This window comes from Sander vitreus, chromosome 17 (genome assembly GCF_031162955.1).
Source record: "Sander vitreus isolate 19-12246 chromosome 17, sanVit1, whole genome shotgun sequence".
Taxonomy (NCBI): Eukaryota; Metazoa; Chordata; class Actinopteri; order Perciformes; family Percidae; genus Sander; species Sander vitreus.
In genome coordinates this window covers 21,146,103-21,161,895 of record NC_135871.1, presented here as the reverse complement: position 1 = coordinate 21,161,895, position 15,793 = coordinate 21,146,103, and the positions used below count along the sequence as shown (strand labels likewise).

Sequence of the window (15,793 nt, the reverse complement as noted above, 5' to 3'; positions counted from 1 at the left end):
TTGGTAACTAGATGGGGCTGCATTGTAAAGACTCAGGTTAAAACATTACAGGGGAATTTAAATATTGTTTGAAGTAGTCCTGCCTTGTCATCTGTCCTTTAGCTGACAAGTAATTACTTATTTATATTTACCACATAACAGCCCTTAGTAAGTATTACCTCAGACATCATTACACTACTAGCAGTATACTTTAAGTTAGTAAAGTGAGTCAGCTAAAAGTTATAACAGTGTAAGGTGTAAATTAAGTTTATCATAAATTTAGGATTAATGTTGCAAAGGTGTGAGTTTACAATTTAAAATGAAATCTGAATAATAGTTTAAAAAAATAAAATAGATTTAAATAAATTCATAATTATTGATACATAGTCAGAATTGGGATTATCAGAGTCTAGAGGCATGCTTATATTTATGCCAGGCTTTGTTTAACCTTTTGACACCTGATAGATGAGTAGGCTATCAACAGACTAATTAAATGTAGTGTTACTTAGTAGCCTATAACTCCATGAAATCAACAACATATACAGTAGTAGCCTACAGCATATTGTCTGAAAAAAGATAGGTAATTAAGTAAAATAAAAAATTAGACATTATTAAATTATTATTATTCAATATTTTTTTCCAGAAACCAACTCATCAGAGCCTCATTACATAGTCTGACGAACTCGATAATGAGAACCAATAAGGTGGCGTTTGTGCTTGTTACGTAAGCACGTCGCTGTACGTATGACGGAAAGTGACAGGCCAGCGCGCCAAATTGATATTGGATATTGCCAACAAAGGGAAAGGAAATATGATTTTATTGAACTTCTGAATAGTTAACCACACAAATCAACTGTAAAAAGTCGTAGACGCTTAAGAGGAAATACTACCGGATTACTTTACTCGGTCAACGCTGTTAGAATGGGTTTGCTCGAGCGCTGCCAGGAGCTCTTCAAGACCTCAAACCTTTACGAGGTGCTCGGCATCAACAAAGAGGCAACCGAGACCGAGATCCGGAGGAGCTACTACAAAGTGTCGCTGAAAGTCCACCCAGACCGGGCTCCTGAAGACCCGCTGGCCACGGAGAAATTCCAGGTTAACTATCTTCGTTGTTGGCTTTCAGACTGTACACACACAATGAACACACGCTAGCTTAACTAGCTAACGTTAGCTAACTTAAGTAACGCTAACCCTAGCTAGTTGCCCTGGCTGAGTAACGTTATTCTCCTAACTGTATTTCCCCCTGTGCAGTCACTAACGTTAACGTTTTGACATTTTCCCCTCTTATTTATTGGTTAAAGTCAATGTTTAGCTAATTGATGTGCGTTTCTGTCAGACCGTTGGTATAATTGCAGCTAACGTTAACGTTAGGTGCTAAATAGACTTTACAGTTATGCCTTAGCTACGTTATTATGTTTTGAAAAACCGTTGGTGCTGATTTTCCAGTTTAATTACATGATGTTACTCTTAGGAAAAAGATCACAACAATCCTAAATGTGTTATAACCATAGACTGTAAATATTATTATTATTATTATTATATTTTTAATATTAATGGTTATAATCCAATAAAAGCAGCATAATAATACCGATTAGAAAAGGGCAATATGGATAACATTCTAGTTCATGTTATAACGTCATGCATTTTCATATCACAAAATGTATATATTTTGGTAACGTTATACATTTTCTCAAAACTGTGTAAAGATCAGATAAACAGATGCAAATAACTATTTTTGTATCCAGTAAATTCAATACTAGACCGATTACGATACTTCATAGCATTGGCAATCCTGTTATTCAGATATTAATAATACCTCCTCATTAATTGCAGCATTGCCCATAATGTGCCAATACAATCGGAGATACCAAATGAATAGCTTTGCTATAAAAGGTATGGCAAAATCTGACTGTTGACATATTTCCCATGCTGTATCGTCATCACTTAAAACTGTGGCTTTTTAAAGCTGACAATATCAATAGTTCTAAGCATCTTCACGCCTTATTTTATATTACTCATATAATGCGTATAATAATGGTACATACCATACTTTTCAGTAAGGCCTGTAGATGTGTGTAAAATTGAGTCCCACCTGATTTTTTTTTTTCCCCCCTCCAGGTGTTGGGAAAGCTGTATGCGGTGCTTGGCGATAAGGAGCAGAGAGCTGTTTATAATGAGCAGGGGGTGGTGGATGAAGAGTCTGACGCCCTGAGTCAAGACCGCTGCTGGGAAGACTACTGGAGACTGCTCTTCCCCAAGGTAATGGAGCACAGCTGGTGTTGGTATTAACATGACTTAATAATGAGTCACAGGCATTGCTTTATTTTTGTGTTCTACATGCGATGATGTGACACACGGAGCGAGTCACTTGTATTCCAGGAGTTTTAGACAAAATAGACACCACAGTACAAAACATGATTTAAAAGCATGCCTAAAATACTAGATTATTTAAGATGACACCTGCACAACAACAACAACAACAAATAAAAGCCTACAACATAACCTTACCCAGGGATAATGGTTATGCTAACTTTTTCGACTAGTTTATTTGTTGCAGCATCATAAAATATCACATTAACATACTTGTATTTCCTTGACCAGCAACATACATACACGTTTTTGTCTCTCCATCCATCTCCTAGATTACATTGCAGGACATCCTTGAATTTGAGACTACATATAAGGGCTCCGATGAGGAGCGGCAGGATGTGATCCAGCTGTATGTGCAGCACCAGGGAAATATGGATGCCATCATAGACTCGGCCATGTGCTGCTCCCAGGATGATGAGCCCAGGCTCTGCAGCATCATCCAGGCTGCCATCCAGAGCGGAGAAGTCACAGCGTTTCCGGCGTTTACGCAGGAGAGTGAAAAGAAGAAGAAGGCTCGTAGGAAGAGGGTGAGAAATGTCACACAATCCTCACAGCTCATATTATATGTATAGCTAGATTTTCTCTTGCGTGACTATTGGATGGTTGAAAGATGCCTCCAAAACATTTACACTTTTCAACTTATAATGTCAATCTCAGTAATTTGATGGCAATTGACCTTCCAGGCTAATAAAGAGCGAGAAGAAGCAGAAGAAATGCAGAAAGAGATGGGGCTCGGTGATGAGGATGACAGTCTTGTGATGATGCTTAAGGTAACAACGCATAAGCACGTTTGAAATGGTTAGGGATTTTTTTTTTTGTTGTTTTCTCAATAACCATCCTTTTCCATTTTTATTTTCCAGCAAAAACAGAAGTCGAGAGAGCAGAATTTCAACAGTTTCCTGTCTGACCTGGAAGCAAAATACTCCAAAAAAAGTGGGAAGTCCCAAAGAGGAAAAAGAGGAAAAAAATAAGGAGTGTACACGCTATGGTTATAGCAGATAAAATGTATCTAAATGGCAGCACTCAATCAAAAATCATCATTTAGATTAATAAGAGCATTCTGCTTAACTGCGCCCTTCTGTATGTCTTTTATCTGGCCTCAGTTTTATGTGATGTTATCGAAATGTAAATGCATTCTTTGTTTTTTGTCATGTATGTTTGGTCAAAGTCTTCATAAACACAAATAAATTCATATTTATATACATTTGTACACAGCTTTTTATTTTTTTGTATAAAATAGAATCAAAGAAAATGCATCGAAGAAAAGTTTTGATTTTCAAGCTTTGTCACCTTTGTAGCATGGCTGTCCGATATATTATTTTAAGAATAAATGAAGGGAAAATTACCCTTTGTGCAGTAACCCTGATGCATCCCCACTTGGCTTTGCTCAGGTAATGAGGAAAATGTACCTCGAATACAGTATTTTGTATAGACATGATGAATGAATCCCTTAGTAACTCACATAAGTTTCTTCTAACTGCCCTGTATTCCTACATTATCTTGAGGTGTAGTAAAAGCATGTGGGCTGCAGAGATGTTCAGCCACCTCATTCCCTCTTCGGATTTATACGATTTAAACTGAGCTTTAATGGAGAGAAAGGCAACCAACAATTAAGTTGGCATATCTTGTTCTTGTTCATGTGTGCAATGAGAGGCTCTAACAGCCGGGCGGTTGAAAATTGTGTCCTTATAAAAGATACAGTACCAAACTCTCTGATGTAGCATCAGAGAGGGGAAAAAGTGCTTTTTATCCCCTATATCCCTGCCTGGGTGTATGTGTTATTTCCTGCATAGTGATTTACCAGTACAACAACACACCAAGGAGGATAATATACTGTACATTCACATATAAGTAGATAAATACACATTCAGATCATACATATATACATGTTACAAATTTGCACGCATACAGCTCATACTGTACATGAAGATGGAGTTAGAATGTGTTTGGCAGCCACATAAGCTGATTTCTGAAATACAAAAATAGGCCTCTTAACAAAAACATCACCAAAGCAGCATAATATGAAAAAATCTATTTTGCTACTTCTGTTAAAAAAAAAAAAAAAAATTTAAAAATAGTTTGGTGGGCACAGATGCTGCAGAGTGTTGCACTTTGTTGTGGTGAATAAAGATGAATGGCTGAAGGGTCAGGAGGCAAACTACAAGCCAGGTCTGCTGGCTCTGGATGAGATGCCACCCCTGGTGTAAGACCGAGGTGGGACTGACACGGGCACCAGTTGCGCTGTGGGAAAGAGGAAGGATAAAAAATCTAGTTAATGAAGATACTGAATAGACTTCAATCATCTTACCAGCAGGTAAATCGTACTTGAAGCCAGCTGCTGAAACCTCTTTCATTCATAGTTTATTTGAGAACCAAGTCTGGCATCTCATCAGTGCTTTAATCTACTGACCTGGAACAGGGGCTTGTGGGTCTGGCTCATCTTCGTCTTTGATGGGCAAGTGCCCCAAGGGGTGGTGGGAAAACGAGTCCAAGAAAGATGAGCTGCTGATGCCAAGACTGATGCCAGTCACACCGATTCCAAGAGAGTCTGGTGGAATGGACAAATAAATGAATGCATAAGAGTTTAACTGATGTACTAGAAAATCCATATCTTACACAGACACCGGATATGTTGTACAAGTACGGGCAAAAAAAGACGTAACACAAAACAGGCAGATGAAAAGTAGGAGTCTCAGTGATTCAGAATAAACATTTAAAATAGGAAGCTAAAAAAAGAATGGAAAAACACTTGAAACTGATAGCTAAACTATCAGTGGAAAACGAACATGATGTGGTGTTAATGAAGCGGTACTTGTGTTAATCTGACAGGGCTGTTTTTTTTGTTTATTTTGTTTTTAAAGATTATTTTTTGGGCATTTTTAGGCCTTTATTGACAGGACAGCTGAAGAAGTGAAAGGGGAGAGAGAAGGGGGAATGACATGCAGCAAAGGGCCGCAGGTCGGAGTCGAACCCGGGCCCGCTGCATCGAGAAGTAAACCTCTATAAATGGGCGCCCGCTCTACCAACTGAGCTATCCGGGCGCCTTGACAGGGCAGTTTTAACAAAAACTGTTGGGAGCCAGTAGTTTACTACATCCCTTTTCCAGGAGCATTTTTTACATATTCAACTATTCTAGTTGAATTTCTGACCTGTGGCCACAGAGGTTCTGCCTGTTCGCCCCTGGTTGATGTTGTCCAATACTGTGAAGGAACGACGATACGGAGTGTCCGACTGAAAACAAAACCAGGGGTCAAACAGGGCCATCTCGGACACTCAAACCACTAAAAATAACATCGCCATTGATCATAAAATACAGAATATAAACGTTGCCCACTTAAGACCTAAACTTGATAAAGAAAACTTCTCTTCATAGAAAGGCACACAATCATTGACTTGTGATAGTATGCCGTATGTGTATGCAGGAGTCTGTGATGATAAAGAGCATCTTACCCTGTATGTGTGAGTGGTGTTGGGGCGAGAGAAGACGTCCAGTAGGTGGTGACGATCCCTTGGTATTGAACTGCCAGCTTCATCATTTATAGCACTGTGGGCGCGGTTGGACGGGCCTTTCTGACGCTGGTTGGATGGAAATTATGGACAAATACACAATCTTTTAAACAGTTGGTCACAGGTGGCTTACTGCTTTTTTTGTGGGGGTGAATGGATCAATGCATTGATATAAATCAATGCATTGATGCATCAAATGCTACAATATAATTGTTTTTAGGCTGTATACTTCAACACTTTCGGGTTACTGGTAGATTATATAAACATATCTATTCAGAAAGCCTTCATTTTTGTATCTGTTTCTGTTCAGGTGCTGTAACAAGTTTTTTTTTCCATTGTCAGTGTAGTTGTGTTGAAGTAGTTGTGCAGTACTCTACCTGTGCGGGTTTGGACTGCTGTCCCAAGTGAGATGACTCTGCGTCTCCGGCACTGATGGGGGGAAGGAGTGTGTTCCTGCTCAGAGGCAACAACGGAGACGTCAGGTGGTCGCTGGCTGTGGGTCTGTGGAAGAAGACACACACTTCTATAAAGACAATATATAGATTGTTCTATGCTGCATCTATGGCACCAACATATACTGTACGTCTTACTGAAAAAAGGTCTTGGGAGCTTAGGATGATAGTCAAAATTAGAATTTGACTTCTTGTGATAGCATCGATACTTTTAAATAAAGACAGGATGTGATTTGTAGCTAATGTTTGTTCTTTAGTGCTTTGTTTTGCCAAAGTGCGATCAAATGTAGAAGTTAATCTCCCCAGATAGAATGTAATGACCAAGATACTAAAGTGACAGTACTGTGATATTAAAGGAGTAGTTTGACATTATGGGAAATGTGCTAATTCACCTTCTGGCTGAAAGTTAGATGAGAAGATCCCACTCTCATAGCTGTCTGTTAAATATGAAGCTGGAGACAGTTTGTTTATCTTAGCATAGGGCTGGAAACAAGGTTAACCAGCTAGCCTGGCCAAAGATTTTTTTTAAAGCCACCTACCAGTACTTCTGAAGCTCATTAATTAATGTGTTGTATCTTCTTTGTTTAATCCGTACAAAAAAAAAGTTTAAAAACAAGTTGTAGTTATGTAGCTATAATGCCGGGACTATTTCTTGGCCAGGCCCAGTGACTTCCTGGATTTGAGCCTCATGGTGATGACAGTAAAGTAAAAATAAAACCACAAGTTAATACAATTCAATCTTAGATATTCTCATTTAACTCTTGGTAAGAAAGCAAAAAAGCATAAAATGTCAAACTATTCCTTTAAAAACTAAAATGCCATAAACATGCTCACTGAGTTTAATATTAAATGCAGACATTAGATGCAGTAGTTGTTGAAAATGTGTAGAAGAATTGACATTCCACATGAAAGGAAAACTATGTTACACACTTAATGTTTTTACTCTGTCACCCGCGGTTCATAAGTTCATCCGTGAAGTTGGTTTCACCCCCCCTTTCCCCATTATTCTGCTGCACAGAGCCATAAGGCACAAGTTGAAAGGGAGTCTGTTTTCAAAGCAATCTCACTCTGCCTCTCGACAACTTCAGAGACTGTCGGGGAGAATGAAAGCAAAAAGCAAGATAGAAGTTTGGGTGGGGCTGGTGAGGTTCCCATGACGCTAAAACTCACAGACGTGTCCCGCGGATGACCTCATCCATCGATACTGCTGCGCTGGACTGACTCAGGCTTGGAACCAGCGGTAGGAGGGTTCGGGGAGGGGGGTTTCTGCGTCGGGCAGACTGTGCCGGGCGGGGCAGCGAGGAAGAGCTCTGTTCCAGGGTTCGGCGAGGACGAGGCTTGCTGGAGGGGACCACGCTGGAGCCTGGTCTGTGAGACGTCCGCTCTTCTGGCTCCCTGTATGGCAAGAAAAGAGTGGAGCACAATCGCTGAATGGTGCATTTCCAAACTGCTGCCAACTGACTGTGTCCTCTGCCAAACAAGGTGTTAAGACCAGGGACAAAAACATGGCATGAGTGAGGCTATGTGTTTAACTGTAAATGGGGAAACAAGAACTACAAGACATCTATGCCTCTTTTCATTCCCATTCAAAGATCAAAGTCACATATTACACGTATACAAATGTGTGGTGATGGATGTGTCTTTGATTTTGTTTGTTTTTTTTGGCACCAATGCTCATTGATTAGAAGAGTAAAATGTGTCCATACAGGTTTCTATCCAGCACACCCAGGTTCCTCTGCTGCAGGGGGATGCTATGGATCACGATGAGGTCATTTAGGTTGTGCTGGGTCGCTGCTGCTCCTACCGGGACCCTTCCAGCCTGGGTAATGGTGTGAGACGAAGGGGAGAAAGTAATGGGATTGAGGGAAAGAGTTGGAGGGTAAAGGAGAGGGATAAAAGGATGCGGAAAGACAGGAAGAGAGAGAGATAAGGGCGGACAAGAGACACAATATAGAAGGAAAGGCAGGTCAGATACAAATCATGTATTTTATGAAGGCCATATGGTTAGTTAATGCCATATGTACAATACAGCATATTGTCAAAAAAACAGTTATTCATCATGCAGTGATGTCAGGAGGACCCCATATCTGCCATATATGCAACCAACCAAAAATAACATTCACAACATTTACAATGCATCAAAAGCAATAACTACCAAAACAAAGCATTCCAACATTCACGTTGTTAAAGAAATATCTAAAGAAAATCAAAGTAGTTCATGTTGAAAATAAGTTAATCAAAAAGATAAACGGTCGTGATGCGTTTGGGTTAATCAACAGGCACAAGCACATTCTAGAGATAAAGATAATGAGCCGCCATGGACGGCGTGCACAGAATACGCCACCATTTTGACATTAAGTGAGGGAATTACATACAGTGGAAGGTCTTTTCTGCTTTTTGGATTTCCGTCTGGACTTGTGCTTTGAGCCCCTTGACTTTGTGTTCTTTAAGGGGAGAAAGACATGGCCAAAAGAAGATAGTGGATATAGAAGAAAAGAAGGGAGATGGGTAAAGAACATAGAGGGAAATAAAGACAGAAAGAAAGAAAATGAATGACATTAAGAAGGGAAAAGAAATTGACAAGAAAACAAAAAGGTACACGAAATACATTGGCAAGGTGAAGGGCAGAGAGTAAATAGGGAAGGTTAAAAACAGTGATACAAGTTAATGATCTGGAAGCATTGAAAGACTGGAAGAGCAACAGGCAGGAGTGAAAAAAAGGTGGCAATCAAGTGTGGACTGTGGAACAGAGACATGTGAAAGCCTGCTAAGACCTCACAGTTGGGAATGCTGAGCAAATGTTAGTCTCCTCAAGGCTAAAATGGGTTGCAGTCAACATGAGTAAGACATTACTTTATACACTACAGCCATTATTAAACTGAAGAAAACTCATGGTAAAATGTAAACTGTTTGAGATTTTAGGTGAATACAATGGTCACTGTAAGCCCAAATAGATGACTTTTAAAAAAAAGGAGAAATTTTAGATTTTTAAAGTGATAAATAATAAGGGATTTGGGTTGTTATTTTGTGTCTCTGGTGCTTTCACACGCATACAAATTTGGAGAAAAAAAACCATCCATGCTGTTTTGAGTGAGATACGGGTTTCTGAATGTAACCTGCCTTCAGTCTCCGGGTGAGCTGTTCAAAATCTGCAGGGTTTTCCACGTCACTAGCCGAAATAAGGGGGCTAACCGCTAGCATGCTAGCGGTTAGCCCCCTCATTCTCAATGGCAAAATACTGCTACAACACACATGCGTTCACCATAATCTACAAAAGAACTACTTACATGTCCCTGTTCTGCAGGTATTCCACGCAAAGTTGGAAGTGTGCCCTCGTTTAGAAGAAATCTCCCGGCTAATCCTGCCTTGTACTGACTGAAGTTAGAGAAACAGCTAGCTACTGCACATGTGCGAATCCCAACAAAGATGGTACAGAAGTGAGATGTCTCACTCTGTAGCTAAAACAGAGACCTGAACACACAGGGTGAAAAGAGGACCTGCAGCAATGTGCAGTACAACAAAAATATGGTGTTTTTTGTAAATTAAACCACATAAACCTATTCTGGTACAACCTCTAAATACACTTATGAACTTGAAAATGAGCATAATATGGGCGCTTTAAGTTTTTAATTGACCTCCCGAACTGCTGACAGTTATGAAAGTGAAATGATGAGGCTCCGAGTCTACTCCCCCAGACGCACCCTGCTGCCTCCCAGACCCCCTCAGACCACTGACCTGGAACTGCAGGCCAGCTGTGAGCGGGGGCACCCTGTTCTGGCCGAGTTTGGGCAGCATCGTAGGCAGCATGGAGAGCAGAGTGAAGGGATTCTGGGAATCTTGCTGCACGGGGCTCAAGTTCCCAGAAATCTTTTCATCATCTGCTAAACATACATACAATCATTCCAAATACCATGCTTAGGAATATAAGTATATTCTATGAAAGTTAGGTTTAATCAATTCAGCCCTACTTGAGGTGCAGCATTCCCAGTGGCGTTGAACCAGCTCTTTCATCCAACCAACCAGCTGCCACCACACATCATCGAACAGCAGGTCGAGAACAGCTTGATGGCGACAGCCGTATGGAGAGACAGGGGGCAGACAGCGATGCCTCCGACCGGACTCCGAACAATCCAGCTCCCACTCGTCCTCCCTGCAGAAGACAGACATAGTAAATCATTAAAAAACAGCTGTAAGATTAGACTCTGGCATTGGAACATAACTGTGTAGCATAAGGAAAGTAACTCACAGGTCCCTGCTATCGAAAGCCAGGTATTCCTCCATCAGACCCTCCATTTCAATCACTCTCGGCTTGTCATGACTGCTGGAGCCACTGGAGGTGCCAGGAGGCTCATCCAATTCGGCTGAGGAGGACTTGATCAGCGCTAATCTCCTGCCCTGTACGTTCAACCTTTCCCCCAAGACAAAGGCACACACAGTTAAGCACCTTAATATGTACACATAAAGTGGTATGCTCACAGACACAAGCCAACACATCCTGTATGTTCTCTATAAATCATAGATAAACTTGAATCCAGCGGTCAACTGCAGGCGGAAAAATCGTGACTGTTTTCAGTATACAGATGCATGCACAAGCTCATGCTAACACACTGCATAGTGGCTGACATAAACTCCTTTATGTAAACTCAGTTTTAAAAGTGGCAGTCCTAGCAACTATTCATCACAGCTACCCAAGATGACCCACAAACCTGATTAAGGAGCCTGAGCATCTAGGTCACAAAACCACAGAGTCAGCCAGGACTCCTCTATAGTTAATTGATGCACTAACAGTCATCTGGACAGCCAGCCAACAGCCACTTGAGATAGAGAGGCATAGTATTTCTAACACATTTCTTTAAATAATAAAGCAACAAACAGTAGTTCCTTACATCAGGTAAATGTATTTAACAGGTGGACTTTGACCATATGTGTTCTTCTGACATCAGACAGTCAACCAGTGTCACTGTGTCAGTGCAGTTAAGACGTACTCTATGCCACCCTTATCTTTCTCCTGGGACTTCACACTGCTTTCTTTGCCTGCTGATGGGCTGCTGGCAGAGCTGCCTTTCCCTGAGGTAGCATACCACTGGAAGCCCTCATCACTGGGGCACATCAGCTGAGTCCCCAGGATCCTGAGTGACACACACACACACACACTGAATATTTTAGTAATATAATTATGTTTTCATACCGGAATGGCAGCATTCATCTTTTATCCCACTGCTACCCTGAAGTAAAAGGTCAGGAGGTTGGTAGCAAACTGTAGATAACATACCGAAGATGTGGGAAACGTGTGGCCCACTGCTGACATTCATCCTGCAGGCCCTGGAGTATACCTCCCCCGCTGCCTCTCCCCTCGTACAGAAATTTGTCAATCTCCTCAAACATATGCTGCACCTGCCGTGATGCTGCTTTGTCGAACTCCTATGGGACAGAAAAACAAAAAGAGACAGAGACACAGGAAGGAAAGCTCGTCATTCCTCTGTTCTCATACACCGGCTCTATGAGTAAAAGCTGCATTTCAGTTTGTTCATCAGTTATTGGCAACACGTCGCCATTCTTTGTTATTTTATCTCACGGCAAGCTTTAACGTACATAATAATTAGCCGTTATAGCCCTTTGGGATGTATGTATGCATTTGTGGTCAAGCAGGATTGTTCATATGCTTTGACAAAAAAAAATGAGAGAGCGACAGGGAGAAAGAGGTGTGTAAGGAGTGAGTTAGTTTGCATAATTCTCAGAAGCAGCTTGGAGGACAATGCACTAAATAAATCATTGAGTCCTGGAAAAGTTTTGTAGGACCAGCTGAGGCTAGAAAGCACAGCATAATAACAAAACAATACCCAGTGGATTCATGCTTTGCAAACACAAAGAAGTAGCAGACAATTATGGCATCTACCCTACAATACAGTAGAGGTTTTATGTAATTCTGTGGTGTTCCTAAGGTTTGCCAAAAGGTGACAAATGTTAGTAAGTAAATCAAAATCTGACATTAAAACGTGCACGAAAGTATGTCTGTGGAGTCTTTTTATCTTTGCAACAGAAAAACATAGAGGATGGACAGTGTTGTCTCCCTTGTGTGACAGAGCCAGGCTGGCACCATCACTTCACATTAAGATCTCAGGAGTAGACTTACATCGTAGCCCCAGGAGAAAACAGAGCTCCTCTCTGTGGAGATGCCAGTGCCTGTGGAGCTGTGGATACCTGACCAGGACTGGTTGGAGTCTACTGAGATGACGGTGGGACAGTCAGAGTGGCCTGAGGCAGCAGATGTCTCTGAGCTGCATAGAAAGGACAAGGAAGTTGTGAGGTTTATGTACAGCAAACCCTCACCTGTTTCACATATACTTAGTTGATTTAACACATATATTCAAACACCTTGACAATGTGACAGAATAAACAAAGTCTATGTTATGTGGCTGCATACATCTGGTGGGGGCTGACATAAAGAAAGGCAAGGTTTCAAAGTGGAAAATAAAGGGCAAATGTCAAAGTAATTGAATATTCCAACAGCCTAACTCATTATTTATTCTTTTTACTGCACATCTGACAAAGGCACTGTGTTATCAATTAATTTACTGCTTCTGGGTGTCTTGTTTCACACAGCGAGAGCCCTGAGAATCAGCTGTCCACCTTAAGACAGTGTACCATTACAAAACACACAGGCAAGAGTATATTTGTGTACTAGTGGCAAGTAGTTTCATCTTGGCTTTACTTTGGCATTAACAAGGTTTATCTCCCTGCAGAACAAGTCTGGGCTGCCTGTCTGTAGCATGACCAGGACTCAGTTACCTGTTGTGAGCGGAGACAGCTTCCTGGAGATCATGGAGGTAATGATGAGGTGCTTGGTTATCGTCTGCTTCCTCTGGGAGAGGGTGGTGGTCGAGGCTGCTGCGAGACAACCCACGACTGCATAAAACACAGATTGAAAACATTAATCAAAAAAAGTCTAATGAAAACAGTGAGTTTGTAATCACATTTAGGAGAGGCCACCAGTGGTGTGCTTAATGTCAGTGATTGGGCTTACAGTCACAGTAACATGACAAAACATCATGAAATACAATTGAAGCAGTTGACTGTCTTTCCAAGTGGTTGAATCCAGAAATGAGGGAAAACAGAGTTAGATGATCAAATAATAAAAAAGATATAATGGTGATGTTCTATATGCATGTAATCTTTATCATAATTCTAGTTGCTGTATCTATTTAATGGACCACACTGGTGGTTTAATGTCTTAGCCCTTTAAATACAAATAATAGACTTCACTTTACTGCCGATTATTTTCCAAAGCCTCACATCATGAAACCAAGGAAATATTGTTCTTCAAATAATAGGGTGACTTGGTAACGTTAAAAAAAAAAAAAAAGCTGGGAACACCTTGTTTACAGTGCTCAGTTGGTACGGTACCAAATACAGCGCTGACCATTTCTTTTCGGTACTTACATCTCAAGTTTGTGCGATACAGGTCTTCTGTTGTATCGTGAAATCATTCTCCCTTGTCTCTGTTTTATAGGCTCAAGCCCTCGTCTCCCATCCTTGCCTCCACATCCTGGACTCGCTGGGAACAGTTTGGAGGAAGGTCTGACATTTCCTCTAGTCTGCAGATAAACGCCCTTAGTGCAGGGAAGCTGGACGTGGCTTTGCCTACAGATGCTAACGTTTCTAACGGTTGCAGATAATGTTAGGAGGTGGAGGGTAAAAATAAGCTAGCTAACGTTAACATTAGCTAGCTAGCTAGCTACATGGACGGGCAGTTAAAACATCAACAAGGCACGAACATTGTGTAATTCTTCAAAAGACATTTCCTGTTGGTTTAACCTTGCTACATTAACTTAGCTAGCATAGTGCGTAGTCCAGGCGTTTCCAATTAATTATCTTACATTGTTATAACGTAATGGAGCGGGGTATCGCCACCTCAGAGGATTGTCTTGCTAATGTTAGCACAGCCAACAACAGTAATACGGCTGTCATGGATACGCAGCTCCGTATGACCGTTGTCTCACGGGAAATAGATTTCTGACTACCACAAAATAGCCGTTAGATGATTGGCTATTTCAATACAACTTCCAGCATCCATTGCGACAACCTGATTGCGTTTCTGAAATGTACCCGCATGTCGTTGGTGGATTAACCTAGCTAACTCAAAATGCACATTATGTAATTGGTTAGTTCATTTTCATTGAATTCAGTAAACTACGTTTTATTTTCAATGTACATTCGGTATAATATAGGTTATTTTGTATCTGTAGAACAGCGAGAATTAGTTTATATAAAACGTAGGAACTATTATTTTTTACACGATAAGGTTAGTCGAGTAGATTTCACAGTAGGACCTAAACAGTGACAGATGGGACAGATGGCGTGCTAACGTACGTAGATATGAGAAAAGTTTAAGGTTTTTTCCGCATTGAAATCTCTACAGACTACATTAACATAACAAATAACATTTAAAAACAAGACAAGGTAACGTTAAGGTTGACCGACACTTTTAAGAGATGGTCCTGTAATAAACCGTTTGTGGTTAACGTTAGCTGTAAACGTTAACGTACCTAGTCTTTACTAAACGATAATACTTAACTCGTACTTTCTATTTGACTCTAGTGTCTTTAAAAAAATACCACTATGGATGCCCTACAGAGGAGAGTGATTCAGGAGGACATGGTTGTGTACAAACTCTTCTTGATCGAGCCAGACAGTTCAATTTCACAGCAGACTGAGGAACATCTCACACATCGAATAGAGGAGATTTTGGCAAAGGTTGCCCCACTCTTGATACAAAACATCTGGCAGCATCAGTCATTCAACCTCAAGTATCATCCTGAGAAAGGTATAGTGTTGTCAACACCTCAGAGAGGAATTCATTTAAATGTAAATGTTGGTACCCCCGCTAAAGACTGATATGTTATTTTTATTCACAGGTGGAGTCCCTGCTCACATTGGAGGTAGCACTCAGTTTGGGGACAATGTGGAGGACGAGTGGTTTATCGTTTACCTCCTGCAGCAAATCACAGAAGCCTTCCCAGAGCTCGCAGCCAGGTGATACCAAATGTGCTCTGAGTTTATGGTTTTAAAATAAATAAAAAACGAATGATTTGATTGGCATATTAGAGTGCTTAAACGTGGATTAGTTGAGTTGTTTGTCACTCATTTGTTTCTGTGCTTCTAACTCCCATTTCATGTTTGTGTGGGTGAAGAGTTGAGGACAATGATGGAGAGTTTCTTCTGATTGAGGCAGCAGATTATCTTCCCAAGTGGCTGAATCCCGACAACAGTGAAAACAGAGTGAGTCGACCAGATGTCATTTTTAAATAGTTCATGGTCTTTAGTTGTCTTTATCACAGTTTCCGTTGGTATGTCCGCTGCAAGTCTTAGCCCTTTAAATACAAACCATTTCCCAAAGCATACCACAGGGATGTAGTACTTGAGTCCGGTCTTGAGTCCACTTGTTTGAAGTCTTGCTTTTGTCTTGGTCTTGTGCATTGTTGGAC

At 40.9% G+C, this 15,793-nt stretch overlaps 3 protein-coding genes across 8 annotated transcripts in view; 2 read left to right on the top strand and 1 right to left on the bottom strand.

Moving 5' to 3' along the window:
- Positions 1-710: 710 nt before the first annotated feature.
- On the top strand, positions 711-3,549 carry dnajc9 (DnaJ (Hsp40) homolog, subfamily C, member 9). Its single transcript, XM_078272684.1, has 5 exons — positions 711-1,074; positions 2,098-2,238; positions 2,622-2,876; positions 3,033-3,119; positions 3,210-3,549. The coding sequence occupies exons 1-5, from the start codon at positions 901-903 to the stop codon at positions 3,318-3,320; spliced, it is 768 nt and encodes a 255-aa protein (XP_078128810.1). The 5' UTR covers positions 711-900; the 3' UTR covers positions 3,321-3,549.
- fam149b1 (family with sequence similarity 149 member B1) lies at positions 3,544-14,289 on the bottom strand. Of its 4 annotated transcripts, none has more exons than XM_078272677.1 (16): positions 13,749-14,287; positions 13,098-13,214; positions 12,442-12,586; positions 11,581-11,729; positions 11,294-11,437; positions 10,555-10,716; positions 10,277-10,458; positions 10,044-10,189; positions 8,684-8,752; positions 8,015-8,127; positions 7,479-7,703; positions 6,234-6,357; positions 5,800-5,925; positions 5,499-5,580; positions 4,760-4,897; positions 3,544-4,590 (listed from the first exon to the last, which is right to left on the bottom strand). In XM_078272677.1, exons 1-16 carry the CDS (start codon positions 13,793-13,795, stop codon positions 4,508-4,510), a joined length of 2,052 nt encoding a protein of 683 aa, XP_078128803.1. In that variant the 5' UTR covers positions 13,796-14,287; the 3' UTR covers positions 3,544-4,507. The 4 variants fall into 4 exon arrangements, with proteins under 4 accessions (XP_078128803.1, XP_078128804.1, XP_078128805.1 ...); XM_078272678.1 differs by having other exon boundaries at positions 10,044-10,186; positions 13,749-14,286; XM_078272679.1 differs by lacking the exon at positions 8,684-8,752 and having other exon boundaries at positions 13,749-14,286.
- A 162-nt stretch (positions 14,290-14,451) lies between these two features.
- ecd (ecdysoneless homolog (Drosophila)) overlaps positions 14,452-15,793 on the top strand; it is a 7,769-nt gene continuing 6,427 nt past the window's right edge. The window contains exons 1-4 of one of the 3 annotated variants that reach the window (XM_078272683.1): positions 14,452-14,469; positions 14,907-15,132; positions 15,224-15,341; positions 15,500-15,587. In XM_078272683.1, coding sequence (XP_078128809.1) covers positions 14,928-15,132; positions 15,224-15,341; positions 15,500-15,587 — 411 coding nt within the window. In that variant the 5' untranslated portion in view covers positions 14,452-14,469; positions 14,907-14,927. Of the gene's footprint in view, positions 14,470-14,566; positions 14,769-14,906; positions 15,133-15,223; positions 15,342-15,499; positions 15,588-15,793 lie in introns of those variants that run through there. The other 2 variants (XM_078272682.1, XM_078272681.1) reach the window with 2 other exon arrangements.

What these genes read in the sequence shown, in the direction of transcription:
- dnajc9 (XM_078272684.1), top strand. Translation starts at nt 901, where the DNA reads ATGGGTTTGCTCGAGCGCTGCCAGGAGCTCTTCAAGACCTCAAACCTT. An exon ending in TGGCCACGGAGAAATTCCAG is followed by an intron (nt 1,075 to 2,097) that starts GTTAACTATCTT and finishes TCCCCCCTCCAG; the next exon opens with GTGTTGGGAAAGCTGTATGC. An exon ending in GGAGACTGCTCTTCCCCAAG is followed by an intron (nt 2,239 to 2,621) that starts GTAATGGAGCAC and finishes TCCATCTCCTAG; the next exon opens with ATTACATTGCAGGACATCCT.
- fam149b1 (XM_078272677.1), bottom strand. Translation starts at nt 13,795, where the DNA reads ATGATTTCACGATACAACAGAAGACCTGTATCGCACAAACTTGAGAT. An exon ending in GTATCGCACAAACTTGAGAT is followed by an intron (nt 13,215 to 13,748) that starts GTAAGTACCGAA and finishes TGTTTTATGCAG; the next exon opens with TCGTGGGTTGTCTCGCAGCA. An exon ending in GGTGTGCTGGATAGAAACCT is followed by an intron (nt 7,704 to 8,014) that starts GTATGGACACAT and finishes CTTGCCATACAG; the next exon opens with GGAGCCAGAAGAGCGGACGT.